General features: G+C 42.5%; 3 protein-coding genes and 4 non-coding genes across 7 annotated transcripts; 6 read left to right on the top strand and 1 right to left on the bottom strand.

The window, feature by feature from the left end:
- Positions 1 to 654: 654 nt before the first annotated feature.
- Positions 655 to 742, top strand: LOC121502298 (small nucleolar RNA Me18S-Um1356). The gene has a single exon (XR_005990922.1). It is a non-coding gene; the product is annotated as a small nucleolar RNA Me18S-Um1356 (small nucleolar RNA).
- Positions 743 to 915: 173 nt separating this feature from the next.
- Positions 916 to 1,001, top strand: LOC121502297 (small nucleolar RNA Me18S-Um1356). Its single transcript, XR_005990921.1, has one exon. It is a non-coding gene; the product is annotated as a small nucleolar RNA Me18S-Um1356 (small nucleolar RNA).
- Positions 1,002 to 1,157: 156 nt separating this feature from the next.
- LOC121502296 (small nucleolar RNA Me18S-Um1356) lies at positions 1,158 to 1,243 on the top strand. The gene has a single exon (XR_005990920.1). It is a non-coding gene; the product is annotated as a small nucleolar RNA Me18S-Um1356 (small nucleolar RNA).
- Positions 1,244 to 1,400: 157 nt separating this feature from the next.
- LOC121502299 (small nucleolar RNA Me18S-Um1356) lies at positions 1,401 to 1,493 on the top strand. Its single transcript, XR_005990923.1, has one exon. It is a non-coding gene; the product is annotated as a small nucleolar RNA Me18S-Um1356 (small nucleolar RNA).
- An 81-nt stretch (positions 1,494 to 1,574) lies between these two features.
- atk (artichoke) lies at positions 1,575 to 6,513 on the bottom strand. The gene is made up of 4 exons (XM_017167709.2): positions 6,389 to 6,513; positions 3,830 to 6,329; positions 3,636 to 3,759; positions 1,575 to 3,554 (listed from the first exon to the last, which is right to left on the bottom strand). Exons 1-4 carry the CDS (start codon positions 6,511 to 6,513, stop codon positions 1,651 to 1,653), a joined length of 4,653 nt encoding a protein of 1,550 aa, XP_017023198.1. The 3' UTR covers positions 1,575 to 1,650.
- A 1,115-nt stretch (positions 6,514 to 7,628) lies between these two features.
- Positions 7,629 to 9,021, top strand: mag (magro). Its single transcript, XM_017167711.2, has 2 exons — positions 7,629 to 8,449; positions 8,522 to 9,021. The coding sequence occupies exons 1-2, from the start codon at positions 7,637 to 7,639 to the stop codon at positions 8,906 to 8,908; spliced, it is 1,200 nt and encodes a 399-aa protein (XP_017023200.1). The 5' UTR covers positions 7,629 to 7,636; the 3' UTR covers positions 8,909 to 9,021.
- Positions 9,022 to 12,964: 3,943 nt separating this feature from the next.
- Tdh (L-threonine dehydrogenase) lies at positions 12,965 to 16,511 on the top strand. The gene is made up of 6 exons (XM_017167407.3): positions 12,965 to 13,188; positions 13,936 to 14,185; positions 15,021 to 15,147; positions 15,222 to 15,369; positions 15,827 to 15,932; positions 16,058 to 16,511. The coding sequence occupies exons 1-6, from the start codon at positions 13,011 to 13,013 to the stop codon at positions 16,377 to 16,379; spliced, it is 1,131 nt and encodes a 376-aa protein (XP_017022896.1). The 5' UTR covers positions 12,965 to 13,010; the 3' UTR covers positions 16,380 to 16,511.
- The last annotated feature ends 390 nt before the right edge of the window (positions 16,512 to 16,901 follow it).

The following is a 16,901-nucleotide window of genomic DNA, read 5'->3' as shown; positions in this document are numbered from 1 at the left end:
AACTATCGCAAGTAAATCGATATTGCAATTAAATACCCTTACATCAGGGTATATGGAATGTGGCTCTAGCTTTGGCCATAATGGCTCGAGGAGAAAATAAAATCCTATTCAGGATTTTAGTTGGGTTTTCAGGATGGCATTTCGTATCTATAAGATCGTTCTCGCGTATGAAAAAAAAAATGTTTTTCAAGCTGCCTTGTTTTATTTAATTTAAATTAAGGAGCTTAAAAATCCATCATCAGAAAACCATATTCGATCTCACTGATATTTTAATAATTTGATATTTTTAATGCCCGATAGTTGATCTTCGCACTATCTGGCATCTCCATGTGGAATCAAGGTTCTGGCCATCTGGCAACCTCAAGCCTTCTTTCCATCTGAATTCTCGTTGCCTGCAGTTGTCGGCTCGCTTAAAATATTAAATTAAACTTTGAAAATGAAGAAAATATATGAAATATTCAGCACAACTGATGTGGACATAATGTTGTGCACAAAAAATTGTATTCAGCAAGCCGCAATAAGTTGAAATTGTTGAAAATAAATGGGATAACCAAATGTGAACCAAACTCCACGTGTTGAAAAGTGAGACACTTGGGGACAGGCTGAAAGGTTACTATTTCTGAGGTAATTATATTTGTAAGGCTCCTCTACTTTAACAACTGGAATGATGACATCTAACATACCCAATGCAGAGAAATTATGTTGAAAAATATTTAACATGCATCACCATCTGATTCAGTTTTTAAAGAATTTAAATTAAAAACAGTTATCACAGAGTATTTTATAAATATTTGGTTTATGTTTACAGAAGGAAAAGTGCCCTCTAGCAAATGAGGAATCCTGGTCTGGAATTGGCTTCATTTGAAGGTAATTCTATTAATTAATAATATTTTAATTAAAATCTTGTGTATTTTTCTGTTTAAATTGATGATAAATTCATACCAAACTCTGAGAAATGATGTTGAAATCTATTTAACATGCATCACCATCTGAATAAATGATGTATAATTTAATTTGTAATAAGGATAAATTATTTATTTACTAATTTAGACTCCTTTATTACTTTGCAGGCTAAACCTTTTGCTGAAAATTTTCTATTGGAAGCTTAAAGCTGGGAAAGGTAATTTATAATTTCTTGTAAAAAGAATTCCATGTTTATTTTTAAAAATGATGATAATTTCATACCCAACTCAGAGAAATAATGTTGAAATCTATTTAACATGCATCACCATCTGAATAAGTTCTTGAAATTTGATTTGGAAACTTAAAATATGATTTACTAAATATAATTTCTTTCTTTTACAGACAGACAAAAATGATAGACTGCCTTAGCTGTCTGTATTTCAATGATTGAAGCTATCAAAAGGTAATTTAAATAACCCCTAAAATTAAATTAAATTAAACCCCCAAACTGATGACATCTTACATACCCAAAAACAGAGAAATAATGTTGAAATCTATATAACATGCATCACCATCTGACTTAAAATTTAAAATTATACTTACCTATGTTTCTAAACATCCCTAACATCCATTTTTTCTTTCCCTTTCAGATGCTGTGGTAATAAAATCTTCCATTTTAATATATAAAATAAAGTCTTTATTTTAAAAACATACATAATACAATATTTTAAGATCTTACAAAACTGTTTAACACGCTGCTCCCCACAACAATAACAGGCTGAGGAAAAGAATCTCCTTCTTGCTCAATCGATTCCAACTGGAGGAACCACCTGCTCCTATTCCATCGAAGAACACTTCTTTCTGGGCTGTTTTTCGCACAGCAGCCCCGCCATTGAAGTCGCGCTTCTTCTTGAAGCTCTCATAGTACCAATCCATACCATCCTTGCGATCCACTCTATCCACCTGGAGGAGCTCCACCTCTGTGCGTTTTTGGGCATTGGCTGTGAGCTGATGTTCGCTGGCCAAGCCTTCGTTATCCGCACTGGGCGTGGTGCGTTGGTACTCCTCCGCCGTGGGCTGGGCAACTGGCTGCTGCTGGTGGGGAGTGTACACCTTGGTGATGGTGGAGCGTCCTCCACCGCGTACTGGCTGTGAAGGAGGTGGCGCCAAGGAGCTTGTGGGACGCGCAGTAGTGGCCTGATAGTTTCTGGGACTCTGAGGAGTTGTTGTAGTGGTGGTCGTCGCCCAGGATCGGCTCTTTATCTGTGCCACATGCTCTTCAGCGGGTGGAATCAATAGGATCGTCTCCGCTGTGGTTGTATGCACTAGTGGTGGAGGCCGCAGCAAGGTCACGGATTGTGCCTCCAGATCATCGTCATCGTACTGCGACTCTTGAGCCTGTTCGCTGCTTGAAGATGATCCGTCATATGCAGGAGGCGCCTGGGTGCTGGTAGTGGGTCTTGTACTCCGCACTGTAGTTGTGGTGGCTCTGGTTGTGCTAGTGGTCATCCTATTGCTCGGCATCAAAGGCGTTGTGGTAGTAAAGTCGGGAGTGGTTTCCGTAACATCATAGGTGGCTGTCTCCGCACTTTCCCCATTGCTCACCGTGGGTTTGGGTCTCGTCTGAACAGGAATGGGTACAAAATTACGCTGGTCTTTGGCTTGTGCCTCCGGCTGCTGCTTTCCCGTAATATTCACCGCCTCCACCGTGCCCCGTCGCTGCTGGGGATCATGCACAGGCATAAAGCCACCCACATGAACTGGGACAATTGGACGAAAGCCACCGCGTTCGATGCTCGATGGCTCCCTGAAGGTGGTGCGAAAGACACCCATTGTGGTGGCTGCACTCCCGCTCTCGTTGCTCAGCGCATCCTCCAGTGAAGAGGTGGTGGGGTCCGTGTCCACATACCGGTTCCTGGCCACACTCTGCTTCTCCTGCTGCTGCTGCTGTTGCTGGTCCTTGAGGTACTTCTCGAACTCTGCACTATTCGGCTGATACATCCTGGTTTTGCTGCGCTGGCCGCCGCTGGGCAGGCTAATGTGAGCCATGCGATGGGTGGCGGGCATCTCGTCGCTGCCATCGGTACGCTGCTTGCGTCCCCGATCCCCGAAGCCAAAGAAGCGACCCAAGCTCACACTGGGCAGTGGATAGCCGAAGAAGGTGAAGGGGGATCCGGAGCCGGGCTGAGGCTTCCGATTAAAGTACTTGGTGTGCAGTATTGTATTGTTCAGATCCAAGTTACTATTCAGGGTGGGATTCGGCTTGGGTCGCTGCGACGTGCTGATCACAGAGTTGGTGGTGTCTGGTGCTTCAGTGGCGTCCACATACTGATCGTAGAAGTATTCGCTTTCGCCGACTAGAGGACGATCACCTGGCAGTCTCGTGCCCTCAAATGCCTCGCATTCATCGTTGAAATCCTCTGGCAAATCCCGCTGGAAGACATCGCCATGCTCGTTGAGCAGTGGCAGCTGATTGCCATCGGAGGTCCGCTCGTTTCCAAAGACATCCGTTCCCACGCACAGACTCCTTTCCATGCGGGCTGCTCTTAGGAGGCGTCCATCCTGGCACTTGGGCCCCGGATAGGGGAAGTTTGTCTCCTGCAGCCAAACGGAGAGCCACTGCATCTCGCAGTTGCAATCAATGGGATTTCCTGGATTGAGAAGGAATAAAATGTTAATTTTTGGAAATTTTTAAGTTTAGTAATGTTTTTTAGGTTTCAAAGATATCTTACCATCCACATCTAAAATGGCTATGTTTCCTCGGAGGTTTCGGAAAGTTCTCTCTTTGATGCTCCTCAGTTGGTTGTTTCGCATGGATAAGACACGCAAACGAGGCATTGTCTCGAAAGGAGAGCCCTATAATTATAACAAAAAATATAAGTTTATACAGTCCTGATTATGGGTTTTTTTATATTTATATTCTCACCTGAATCCTACATATCTGATTATTGTCCATTTTAAGCTCCACCAGCCAATTGAGGGCCTTCAGCGGCATCGTAGACACCAACTTGACTCCATTGGTGGACAGATCCAAGACCTCCAGATTGCGCATGCTGCGAAGACCTATATTCTCCATGTTCCTAAAGTGGTTATTGGACAAATTGAGAAACACCAAGGAGTTGGCATTGTGGAAGCTTTCCGGCGAGATGTAACGCAGTTTGTTGTACTGAAAGTGGGAAGCCAGGAGACTCGGTAGCTCCTCAAAGACATGATCTTTGAGCTCCACCAACTTATTGTCCGCCAAAACGAATTCCTGCAGCTCGTCCAGACCCTTAAGAGCTCCTGGTTCCACGTTCCTGATCTCATTGCTGCTCAAATCAAGATACTGAAGCTTTGGCAGATTTCGGAAGGTGCCCTGCTGCAGCTCCACAATAAGATTATTGGACAAACGGATCTCCACGACATTGCGCCAACCGCCAATCACATCGGATTGAATGCGGGAGATCTGATTGTAACTGAGATCGATGTCCCGGAGGCTGTTTAGGTTCCCCAATCCCACGGATATGTCCAGCAGGGCATTGCCCGACAGATCCAGATACTCCAGAGATCTCTGGGTATCGAAGGCGGTGGGTGAGATGCTACGTATTAGGTTTCTGGACAAATCCAACTGCTCCAGCCTGCTGTTGTTCGAGAAGAAATTATCTGTGATGGCCTCCAGTTTGTTGGACTGAAGATTCAGGTTCCTCAGCTCCGCCAGCGGCAGCAGAGCTCGCTCATCAGCCTCGCCCAGTTGGTTCTCCTGTAGGTGGAGCAGCTCCAGGCGTTGGACTCCAATGAAGGAGGTGTCCTCCAGCTGGCGAATCTCATTCTGAGCCAGACTCAAGACCCTCAGCTCGGATGCCCCCTGGAAACCGTGCCTGGGCAGCTGCTCTATTCGATTCTGGCTGAGATCAAGCATGCGCAGATTGGGCAACTGCAGATCCTTGCTAGCGGCTGCTGGGAGAGCCGAGATGTGGTTACCCTTCAGAGAGATGCGCTCTACAATACGGGGAAGGCCTCCAATGACCGCTTTTAGTTGATTGTAACTGGCATCCACCTCGAAGAGTCTTTCCAAATGCAGCAGTGTGGAGGAGTGGATTTTGGTCAGTTCATTGGAGGATATATTGAGGGTTTCCAGGAGGGGATTGTGCCTAAAACTATTGGGCGCCAGCTCAATTAAACCATTCTCACTGAGATCTAGCCTCCGCAGCGAGGGCAGACCTGCCAGCAGCTGCGAATCCACTCTGCTGAACTGATTCTGCGCCAGATCAAGTCCCTTAAGTCCGGGCAGATTCCAGAAGGGCAGAGGCAAATCCGAGGAGAGACTATTGTTCCTCATACGGAGTTCCCTCAGGGCCGGCATGGCCATCAGGGCGTCTCGTTCGATGAGCCTCAGCTGGTTGTTATTGAGATGGAGCTGCTCCAGTGTGCCGTGACCCCTGAGAGCTCCGTAGGGTAGTTCGCTCAGCAAATTCCCACTCATGTCCAGGTAACGGAGGCTGGGTAGAGCGTCGAGAAGAGCCCGCAGGGCCTCCACATGGCCTATCTCATTGTTGTAGATGTGCACCGCCTCCACGCCGCTGCCACTCGCCTGGAGCAGCGACTCCGGGTGGATCCGTCGTATGAGATTGTTCTGCAGGTAGATTGTCTTGAGTTGAGGCGTGCGCAAGAAGGCTCCGTACTGCAGCTCCGTAATCCTATTGTCGTTCAGATGCATCTCTGAGAGATTGGGCAGATCCACAAACGAACCGTCCTCTATGACGCTAATGAGATTATGGTCCAGCCGCAGCTTCTTTAGGTGCTCCAGATCCTTGACAATGCGACCTACCATGCCCACGTCGCTGATTTGGTTGTGCGAGAGCTTCAGACTCACCAGGTTGGGCAACCGAGACAGGGCACGCAGATGGATCCAGTTGAGGCCGTTGTGCGAGAGATCTAGATTCTTCAGCGAGATTAAACCGTCGAAGAGACCCGCCTCCAGGCGTGTGAGTCCTGAGCCGCCGGTGATGTGGATATGCTGCAGCTTGGGCAGATGACGGAACAGGTGCGACGGCAACTCCTGCAGCGCTCCCGTCTGGACACTAAGGTAGGTGAGGCTCAGCAGTCCCGAAAAGTCGGGCAAATGCTTCAGCTCATCGCTCTGGATGGTGATGGCCAGCATGTTGATCATCCCGTTCAGACTCTCCGCCGGAATGCTGCGCAGCTGCGGCTCCACCACAAAGATCTCCACCAGGCCGTTCTCCAGCTCGTTCAACCAGCCATTGGACACCCGCTCAATGCTGTTGTGGCGGAGCATTAGACGGACGATTTGAAGGCTCCCGAAGAAGCGACCCGGCAGCGCCGGCAGCTGGTTGTTCTCCAGCACCAGCTCGTCGATCCTTCCCTTGATATTCCGCTCCACAGCCTTCAGGCCATCCATAATCTGAGGCAGATTGCTATGGGAGCACCTGTAAGGAAGGGGTTTTCTTTCAATTGTATTTTAGTTGAATTTATTATTGAGACTCACCATATCTGAATTTCCTTTCCCCTCAGGGAACAGCGACAGGGCAGAATGGCCTGCGAGGGAGGACAGCTTTCGGCCCTTATTAGGTTTAAGCCAGCACAGAGCAAAAGAAGGATGGTCAGCAACATCCTGGCAATCAGCTAAACCATAGAATTTGAGGGCGGAACAGGCTGATTGTGGCCAACTGGGCACATAGCTGAGGGGAACAAGATATAGGACATAAAAATTATAAATAAAATCCTTTAAAAATTGGTTAATTATAAGAAAACCTTGTAAAATCACGAAATATAAACGTTTCCTTTATTCTCGAGTTTATTATATTATTAAATCCACAAACTAGAACCATCAATGACTAAAAATAGAATGCAACCGAGCAAAAATCAAAACAAACGTCATACGAACACTTGTGCCATTAAAACACACCCTGAACCCATCATATATTAATCACAATATTTAGCAGTCGGAAAAGATTGAATTAAAAATAAATTATGTTTTATTATAGCGAAGAGAGTTCCGCCGGAGTGTAGACCAGACCCCCTCGATGGGATTAACTTTGGCCTATCAAGCTTTGCCAGACAGGTGCACGCCATTCAAGATTGGCGGACATTCCTGCACTCGAAAAATAATGATTTCGATTCGAAAGTTATACTGAAATGCAAAAAATTAATTAAATATACTGAGAACTCTTTGATTGTTGCTAAATTATATGGTTGTTGATAGCAACATTTCTCCAAAATTGTGACATTATTCAAGAGCGTGTTTTTTACAGATTTTAAAATATTTGGTAACTTGAAATGGCTTAAAAAAATAAAATTTTAATACAACACCTATTTTTTTATATTAAAGATTTACTGGAATTGTTTAAAGATATTCTGTGAGAATACTTTAGTTTATTATAATATTAATTTATATAATAAAAACCAGTTCGAATAATCCTTTAAAGGTTTATAAGTTTTAAAATCAATCAAGAATAAATTTGAAAGTATTATTGTAGATTTAAAATTTAAAAATGTTCTAATATATTTATTGCATATCCTTTTGCACTTTTTTTCATTAATTTTAAATCTAAAATTAATTTTTCTCTCAAGAACCAGATAGTGCTGGCAATATTTTAAAAGTGTACCTTACTAGAGTATCTCTATATATCAGCAGACTTTCAAATCGGCAGCTATTCTACCAGCAGATAAGACCCTCTGGACTATATAAAGAAGGCCCCACCGCCAGTTTGGTCAGCAATCAAGTTATTCCACCATGGGTCCTATTGCCTACGCCCTACTGTTCAGTTTGGTGGCGGGTCTAGCCGTCGCCGAGAAGTCGGACTACTGTCTGAGTGAGATCGTCAAGTCGGACGAGCGGATCCGCTCGCACGGCTACCCGGCCGAGACCCACGAGGTGGTCACCGAGGACGGCTATGTGCTGACCCTCTTCCGCATTCCCTACTCGCACAAGTTGAAGAACCAGGACAAGAAGCGTCCGCCGGTCCTCCTGCAGCACGGCCTGTTCAGTAACTCGGACTGCTTCCTGTGCTCAGGTCCAGACAACTCCCTGGCCTACCTACTCGCAGATGCCGGCTACGATGTGTGGCTGGGCAATGCCCGTGGCAACATCTACTCGCGGCAGAACAACCTCATCTCGCTGAACAGCCACAAGTTCTGGCACTTTAGCTGGCACGAGATCGGAACCATCGACATCGCCACCATGATCGACTACATCCTCGACGTGACCCAATTCGCCAGTCTGCAGTATGCCGGACACTCTCAGGGCACCACCGTCTACCTGGTGTTGCTCACAGAGCGCCCAGAGTACAATAAGAAGATCAAGTCTGGACATCTGCTGGCCCCGTGTGCCTTCTTCGAGCACGGCCGATCCTTCGTGTTCCGTACTTTGGGCTCGTTGGTGGGCGAGCCCGGCGGCATTTGGAACCAGCTGATGGTGGACACTGAACTGATTCCGCACAATAACCTGGTCAACCGAGTGGTGGACAATGGCTGCCACATGTCCGACACGATCTGCAACAACGCCTTCATCATGTTCGCCAACGGAGGTTACGAGAATGCCAATGCGGTGAGTGGGGAAAAGAATATAGCTCTATTCTATTGCTATAATGTTTTAAAACCCAACCCCCCTTCTTTACAGAGCTCCATGAGCGTCCTTATCGAGACCCATCCGGGTGGCTCCTCCAGCAACCAGGGTATTCACTTCCTGCAGCTGTACAAGTCGCACGAGTTCCGCCAGTACGATTGGGGCACCAAGAAGAACAACGAGCTATATGGACAGGATACCCCACCAGTCTATGACCTCAGCAAGATCACCGCTCCCACTCACTTGTACTCCAGCACAAACGATGCCCTTTGCGGACCCGAGGACGTGGATACCTTGGTCCGGGAGTTTACTCATCTGGTGGAGGATTACCGTGTGCCCGTACAGAGTTTCAACCATCTGGACTTTATCATTGCTAGGAACATGAAGCAAGAGGTCAACGATCCTATCATCAAGCGCATGAACTCCTACGAGGATTTCTAAGATCCACGAACTGCAGTAATTTCAAGTGATATTTTATTCTTGTAAACATTTTATTAAGTATGAAATTATCAACCAAAATGAAATGGAAATTTTTTGAAAGGAAAACCCCATAAGTAACCTGCAGTGCAATGCTTTTGAGGGTCGTCTTATCTAAATACTGGTAGGACAGCTCCAAGACAACCGAATGTGCAAGTGTCGAGTTTATGGAGGCGATATATATTGATTTGAATTTATTGGTGCGCTTAACCTGATTAGATAATGACTTTAAACATAAGGTAATGGTCAGTTATTAACACCTCGTTCAGGTGTCTGGCATCGAGTGTTCACATTTAAAAACAAGGCAAAAATCTTGATTAACATGAATCAAAATGTGTTCGACTAATGGCAATTGGTTTATTTTAATCAAAAGTCGAGATTTTAATAGAATTTGCTTGGAATCGGCAGAGATTAGATGTGTTATATGAGGTTTTGTCAGGTGGAACCTCTGATTTGATTTTATTTAAGGATTGTGTGGAGTTCTAGGTAGTAACTTAATGGATTACAAAACCCTAATGCTTGATTTTCCTTTCATTATAAAAATTAAATTGTTTTATGTTATAATTTCTTCGATATATTAAATGGTTTCATTTTCACATGCACTTCTAACGCCTCATAAACCCTTCTTTTGTTGATGGCTCCGGCAGTCGTACGACAGGAAGTCGTACGTACGCTGTCTTGTGCAATAGCCCCGAGACTCGTCTCGTCTCGTCTTCATAACGTATAGACATTATACCTTTCCGTGGCTTGGCTATAACTATAACCATCCCACCCTCTATCCATGCAACTGCGCAACTCCAAAAAGAAACTCTTTGCGCCGAGAAGCGTAACATGGCTTTTCAACGAAAATTTTGTAATCATTTAACGAAAAAAAAAGAAAAAAAACTGAAAAACTGAAAGACACAAAAACAGCAGCAGAAGCAGCTGCAAAACTTTGGAATAGTAGAGTGAAAACGCTAAAACCGCCGCTTCGGGGGTTCGGTTTATGTAGCTTTTTGTGTTATCTTCTGGCGCGTTTCTACGCATGCTCAGCGGAGTTTACATCAAACGAACCTTGAAATTATTGTCGTTTTCATCATTGTTCGGCTCCAAGTATCTGCATCTATAGCTGAAGCTCTGTATGTATCTGTAACTGACAGTACCTGGAGCTGTAGCTGTGGCTGTATGTAATTTCTTGCATTTTGCACGCCTTGAAGTCACACTAAGTGAAGACCCCATCCCCAAAGACCCTCCTGTGCTGGGGTCCCCTTTCTATTCCCCTACATACATGTGTATCTATCTATCTCTATCTCCAGCGACAATTTCACCTGCTCTGATTTCTTTTCTCCTTATAATTAAGTAACTGTTTAGTTCTACATCGAACGGTTCTTTAAGAAAGGTAGATTTTGAGTTTAGATGTAGGTGAGTTAAGGAAAATTAGAAAAACTAATTGAAACATTTAAAAATTGGGGTAATCTGATAAGAGAAAGGATGTTTTGAAAGTCTTGCAATGACTAATAGGATTGCAAATATATCTTGCCCTAATTAATAGGAAAATTCAAGGGGTAAAAACACAGGAACCTCATGTTGTGTATATATATCTCCAAGTTATTTTTCGTTTTTATCTCATAAACTTACTCAATTACAAATTAATCCAATAAATACAATCTCTGACTGCTGTGACAAATCCAGGATTATTTTTCTTCAAAAATAATTTTATTATAAATCCACAAACACTCTTGCTTAAGTATTTATTGAAGCCTTTAAACCTTTAATATATTTATGTTTAATTCACTTCACTTTCAGATTCACTCTTGCTTTTGCAATTTAATTATTTATTTACTCAATTCAAGTAAACGACGCGAATTGGATGGGCTTTCCGAGCCTTCTTTTTGGATGAACCGCCTCGTTTGGAATGCACGCAGAAACTGTTGCTCGAAAAAATGTAATAGCCCAGTGGATTACTCAAGATCTCTACCAGAAATGTCGGCTTCCTGCCAGCTGCAGTCGGAGTCGAAGTCGAAGTTGGAGTTGGGTTCCAACGGCAGGCGCCACACTTGGCTGATTCTCTCGCTGGGGAGTGGACTCCGTTGTGGAACGCGGGTGAGGCCATCTGTGACCACGGATCAGAGGTCGGTCCCTCTGCTCTCCCTCCCAAAAGTTGGGCCCTGGGCCAGGTCGAGTCGTTTATTTTTGGCACTCCAAGGCATAATGAAATTGCAAGTGAAATTATGAGAATTATGACAGGAAATAGCTGTGCAAACGAAGGCCAAGAGCAATTTTCGGGTTTTCATTTAATTGTGTACATTAACAGGTGAGAAGGCATCGGTGTTGGTTTTTATTTACTATAATTTTACTCAACTAATTTGAAATTTTATAACGCTGAAATGTAAATAAAGCAATGCTATATATAATCAATATTGTATCAAGCAAATAATCAGCAAAATCATAAAAGAAATCAAGATTTAAAAAAAAAACTTAAATAAATAAAATACAGTACATTTCCTGGAGGAAATCATTTCATCTTCATGGTCTTCAGTTACTTTCAAACAAATTAAATAAAAGTCCTCATTAAGCGCACAAATTGCCGTTTGCCATGTGACATAAGGCCTCGTCGTCGGTTGTCTTTTCACTTTCGCTTCCCGAAAATTTCATATTTATTTTGAAATATTCGTCTCGAAAAATATAGCAAAAGTTAAATTCTCAGCTGTTTTGTTGCCTCCTGTTGCCATTGGCAGGCAAATAATAATATTTTTAGTTCTATGTGCACAATATTTACTTGCAATCCATCGACGTCATGCACTTGAGAGAACGAGGTTGTCAAGGCCGTCGCCGCCGCCGCCGCCCCCAGATGATAAGATCAGTGGCAAATCAGACCCCACAGCAGCCTCCTCCTCATTATATATGTATAGTGCTAATTCATGGCACTAGACTATCTGGACACTACACGTGTCCGATCTGGATTCGGATTAAGTTAGCTTAACCCGCTAATTGGAATCCATATCATACTGACCCCCGAGGGTCTTGGCGTTCATTGTCAATGAAATTGAATTTCGCACTCAAGGTTAATCCGATTTGCGGTACATAGAGGAATAAATTAGAATTAATCACGGGATGGAATGATTCTACAAGAATTTCACTTTTTTTATTAGTAATTTTTGAAATTAAATTAAATCCAAAACTCGTGATGTCTAAACTATAAAATGCTCTAAAATATATTCAGGGAATTATAAATTTAGGTTTAGTTAATTTCCAACAGAATTAGTATCATATAATAAGACTTATAATATGTTAAAATAGAATTTTTGGAGGTAATAAAATTATTTAGAATTCTTTTGGATTACATTTTCATTGACACAAGAAAAAATTTAACAATAATATATATTTAAAAAAACATAAACATACCAAATTTTAAAGGATAATTGTTGGATTCAGAAAGAAATATTAATAAAACAAGGGAAAAACAAGTAGATTCTAAGGAAGTAAAGCTACCCAGACACACCCCCTACAAAAATGGGGGCCTGCCCCGAGAGCCCAACTAAATATCACCCTGTTTTGCGCACAATCGCCATTACATAATCATAGCCCACTGTCGACGCAATATATATATTATATGCACTGGTATGTATGAGGTATTCGAACCGATTTAGACTTGTCCCGCCGTCGAAAAGGAAACCCATCCATCCATCCAATTCCATCTCTGGGAGGTTGCTGCTGTTGTTGTTGTCAATTGCCAGGCCTCCTCCTCATCGCGCCAGCTTTCGTTTTTTATTGAATCACTCAACTTGGGGCCCCCAAACAAAACCAGTGCGCGCCATGGCGACAGTTGCCCCAGCGGCAGCAGCAGCTCCTCATAGAGCTCATAATGAATTTGAATGGCTGCCAACAAAAACTAATACTCACCAAATCAAAGGCGAGCCACCCGACGGGATCCGAGAGTGCGCTCACGCGATGCGATATATGCGAAAACATGTAGCGAGGAAATTAGTTGTAGTCGCAGTTATTCTGAGGGCCTCGTGAGAAATATTTCGCAAATTTCGAAATCAGTTGAAAATCGTCGCTCGCTGTGATCACAGAGATCCGGAAAATGTTCCGCAAGTGCCTTGCCAGCTTGGCCCTGGGCCCCGCCGTGACTCCGCTCTCGCTTAACGTTGCGATCCCAAGGATCACAGGGATTATTGCTCCTGCAGCCAGCCAGCTGGTTCAGCGACGCACCGTCCACCAGCTGCCGGCCCAGGGTAGACCCCCCAAAATTCTCATCACAGGTCAGTTAGTCGTCCGTTGGCTGCGCCACGTGTCTCCGGCTATATTTATATGGTAGCACATATATCCATGCCGCCTGGCAATACGATGTGAAGCGTTTCAAGGTTGTTTGGACAGCCGACCAACAGCTGGTCAATAGATATCAATTTGAACTCAATGAACTTCTGGATTTTCTTTTATTTTCTAATCTGCATTTAATTTTTTAAAAGTGTGTGAATATTCAAAAAATTTTAACGAATTCTATTTCGGTACACGGTGATAAAATGTTTACCAATTTATATTGATTGTAAAAATGTATAGAAATATATATATTTTAAAATATAAAGGTAGCAATTGAATTCAGATTCAGTAAGAAGAAACTGTCCAACATCCTTTTGTTGCAAGTAGCACTTGCAGAGTGTGGCTCAACGTGTTGCTAAACCAGCAACATTATCTTGTGCTCTTCGCTATGTTCATTTTATGTTTTTATACCTATAAACCCATAAAACACATTCTTGTTGCTTTAATAAAGTGCAGTTTCGAATGTCTGTGGGCTTAACTCGAGGTCTAGTCGTCGTATTTCATCCACTTAAATCAAGACTACGCTATTATGTCAGAGCGTATCAAAGCTTTTGTCAGGAGACTAGCGCAGCAGGATATAGATAAATTTATGCATTATTTTAAATAATATATTAAAGTTGTTATGGTACACATAGTATATATGTAATAAATGTTCTCAACATAAAAATGTTTTGCTAATGATTTTCTAGGTGGTCTTGGCCAACTGGGCATTGAGTGCGCCAAACTGCTGCGCTCGCAATACGGCAGTCAGAATGTAATCCTTTCGGACATCATAAAGCCCAGCCCAGCGGTGCTGGAGAATGGGCCATACATTTTCGCCGATATCCTGGACTTCAAGGGACTGCAGAAGATAGTTGTGGACCATCGCATTGACTGGCTGATCCATTTCTCGGCCCTGCTCAGTGCCGTGGGCGAGCAAAATGTGCCGTTAGCAGTGAGGTGAGATTTTTAAATCAATAAAACAAAGTTTTTTCTTAAAAAATCCCCAATTAATAATACCCTTGCAGGGTATTATAATTTCAGTCAGATGTTTGCAGGAGTCGTTTCCGACCCCATAAACCATATATATTCTTGATCAGCATCAACAGGGGAATCTTTCTAGATATGTCAGGAAGAAATCGATTTTTTGGCCATTTTTGCAAAATTTTATAAGGGGTTACATCATTAAAATTTTTGATTTTGATAAAAAAGTGAATTTTCAAAATTTTTAAATGAAGTATGCAGATTTATTAACTGTAGAAAATCTTGCACAGAACAGTTTTCCGATTTAAAATTAATGCTCTTTTGGCCGAATTATGATAATTTTAAATTTAAAAATGTATAATAAAAATCAAGAAGTTTTTTAATATAAAAAATCAGATTTTATAATACAAAATAATATTTTTCGAAGTCAAGGAATCATTTCCGACCCCATTAACCATATATATTCTTGATCAGCATTAGCTTGCAAATCTTTCTAGACATCTCCGGAAGAAATCGATTTTTTGGCCATTTTTGCGATATTTGATAAGGGGTTACATCATTAAAATGAGCAAAAATGGCCAAAAATTTTGATTTCTTAAAATTTTAAATTTGGTATGCAGTTTTTTTAAATTAATAAAAACTAACAAAAAACTGCTTTCCGAATCGAAATTAATGCATTTTTGGCTTAGTTATGATATATTTTAATTGTTACCTGCAAGGGTATACAAACTTTGGCTGGCCAAAGTTAGCTTTCTTTCTTGTTTAATATGAATTAAAAAAAAAACTGAAACAAATATTATATCCCCCGCAGGGTCAACATTGAGGGTGTGCACAATGTCATTGAACTGGCGAAACAGTACAAGCTTCGCATTTTCGTGCCCAGCACCATTGGAGCCTTTGGCCCCGACAGTCCCCGAAACCCCACACCAAATGTTACGGTAGGTCACCTATTTCTCCTCCCAAAAGCTATGTTTGTTCGATACTGAAATGTTATGGCTCTTGTATTCAACAGATCCAGCGACCCCGCACTATTTATGGCGTTTCCAAGGTGCACGCCGAGCTGATTGGTGAATACTATTACCACAAATTTGGCCTGGACTTTAGATGCCTGCGCTTCCCCGGTGTTATATCCAGCGATCCACCAGGCGGTGGCACTACAGGTATGAATTTACTTTCTACAACAGCTCACATGCATGCCAATCTGCTGTCTTACTTTTCCTTAAATAGCGCATGTCAAGCCTAATTTAATATAATTTTTTTATCACAAATATGCCTCAATTCCATCGCCAATTTATGGTAATCAAAGAGCAAGACAATGGGCATCATTTATGTATGTACATATATATCTGACTTGATCTGGTGACCCATTTTAACTTTCAGGGAAATTGTATAGTTAGTAATTTTGAATTAACTCTTCTTCAAGAAAGATATATAGAGAGAAATATAGTCAGACGAATATATAGAAAGGGGAAGAAGAGGCAAATAGATACTTAATTTGTTTAATAATTTTAGCTGTGCTTTAAATTTGAATAAAACTCTTTATAGAAACGTTATGCCGTGAGAAAAAGTATCTTATAACCGCACAGCTATCACTAATTTAAACCATATCCTTTCTAGATTACGCCGTTGCTGTTTTCCACGATGCCCTGCGACATGGTAAATACACCTGCTACTTGCGTCCCGATACACGACTGCCCATGATGTACATTGAGGATTGCTTGCGGTGAGTGAGTCAAAAGTACCCCAAATAAAGCAACAAGTCATAAAATATATAGCTTTTGATAGGGTATCCTCCCTAGTTTACGAATTCCCAAAAGTCTTAACTAAACTGAACTCTTTCTATTCCAGAGCCCTCCTGGAGTTCATGAAGGCACCGAACGAGCAACTGAAGCGCCGCGTCTACAACGTCACGGCCATGTCCTTTACCCCCGAGGAACTGGTGAATCAACTGAGCAAGCATGTGCCTAATCTGCACGTGACCTACAAGCCGGACAGCCGGCAGTTGATCGCGGATGCGTGGCCAGAGGTGTTCGACGACTCGGATGCCCGACGAGACTGGCACTGGCAGCACAAGTACGACCTGGCCCATCTGGTGGACTTTATGGTGAAGGATGTCCAGGAGAACTACATCAACGGGGACAACCAGCAGCAGCAGACGCTGCAGATCTGACGGGTATCGAAAAAGCATAGTAACAGCCGTATCTAGTATTCCTAAGTACTAATTTTCAATTGCATTTAACGTTGCATTTATCTAGTGTATAGTAACACAAGAACACTGTATCCTTTACCTTGGAAAATACATTAAGGCTTACATACCTTGAAAATATTGCAGCACCTTTCGTTTAAGGGAAGAACTATATAATATTCATGAAGGAACGATGACTATAATCCACAATTCATTGTCTACTTTTGGGAGGTAGCTTATCTAAGAACAAACCCTAAATATATGTGTGGTAGATAATACTTACTTTTAGGCTTAATCTACGATCATTTCATAGGAAGTTTACAAGGAAAATGTATTAGCAGAGTTAGGAATATATAAAACCACGTACTTTCTGCAATAGCTCATGCATGTCAATCTGCTGGAAAGTATCTGTTTTGAAAGAGAGCCGGCAAGAGTGCATTTCAAGGCCTATTTCATCCAATTTTCTATCACAAATGCCTCAATTCCATCGTCAATTGAGAGCAATCA

This window comes from Drosophila kikkawai, chromosome 3L (assembly GCF_030179895.1).
Source record: "Drosophila kikkawai strain 14028-0561.14 chromosome 3L, DkikHiC1v2, whole genome shotgun sequence".
NCBI classification, from domain to species: Eukaryota; Metazoa; Arthropoda; class Insecta; order Diptera; family Drosophilidae; genus Drosophila; species Drosophila kikkawai.
This window is presented reverse-complemented; position numbering and strand designations above follow the sequence as displayed.

Bases quoted from the DNA above. Each gene is read 5' to 3' on its own strand.
- atk (XM_017167709.2), bottom strand. From the start codon at position 6,513: ATGTTGCTGACCATCCTTCTTTTGCTCTGTGCTGGCTTAAACCTAATA. The intron at 6,330-6,388 runs GTGAGTCTCAAT...CCTTCCTTACAG, and splicing joins GGAAAGGAAATTCAGATATG to GTGCTCCCATAGCAATCTGC. The intron at 3,760-3,829 runs GTGAGAATATAA...TTATAATTATAG, and splicing joins ATCAGATATGTAGGATTCAG to GGCTCTCCTTTCGAGACAAT.
- mag (XM_017167711.2), top strand. From the start codon at position 7,637: ATGGGTCCTATTGCCTACGCCCTACTGTTCAGTTTGGTGGCGGGTCTA. The intron at 8,450-8,521 runs GTGAGTGGGGAA...CCTTCTTTACAG, and splicing joins GTTACGAGAATGCCAATGCG to AGCTCCATGAGCGTCCTTAT.
- Tdh (XM_017167407.3), top strand. From the start codon at position 13,011: ATGTTCCGCAAGTGCCTTGCCAGCTTGGCCCTGGGCCCCGCCGTGACT. The intron at 13,189-13,935 runs GTCAGTTAGTCG...ATGATTTTCTAG, and splicing joins CCCCAAAATTCTCATCACAG to GTGGTCTTGGCCAACTGGGC. The intron at 15,370-15,826 runs GTATGAATTTAC...TATCCTTTCTAG, and splicing joins ACCAGGCGGTGGCACTACAG to ATTACGCCGTTGCTGTTTTC.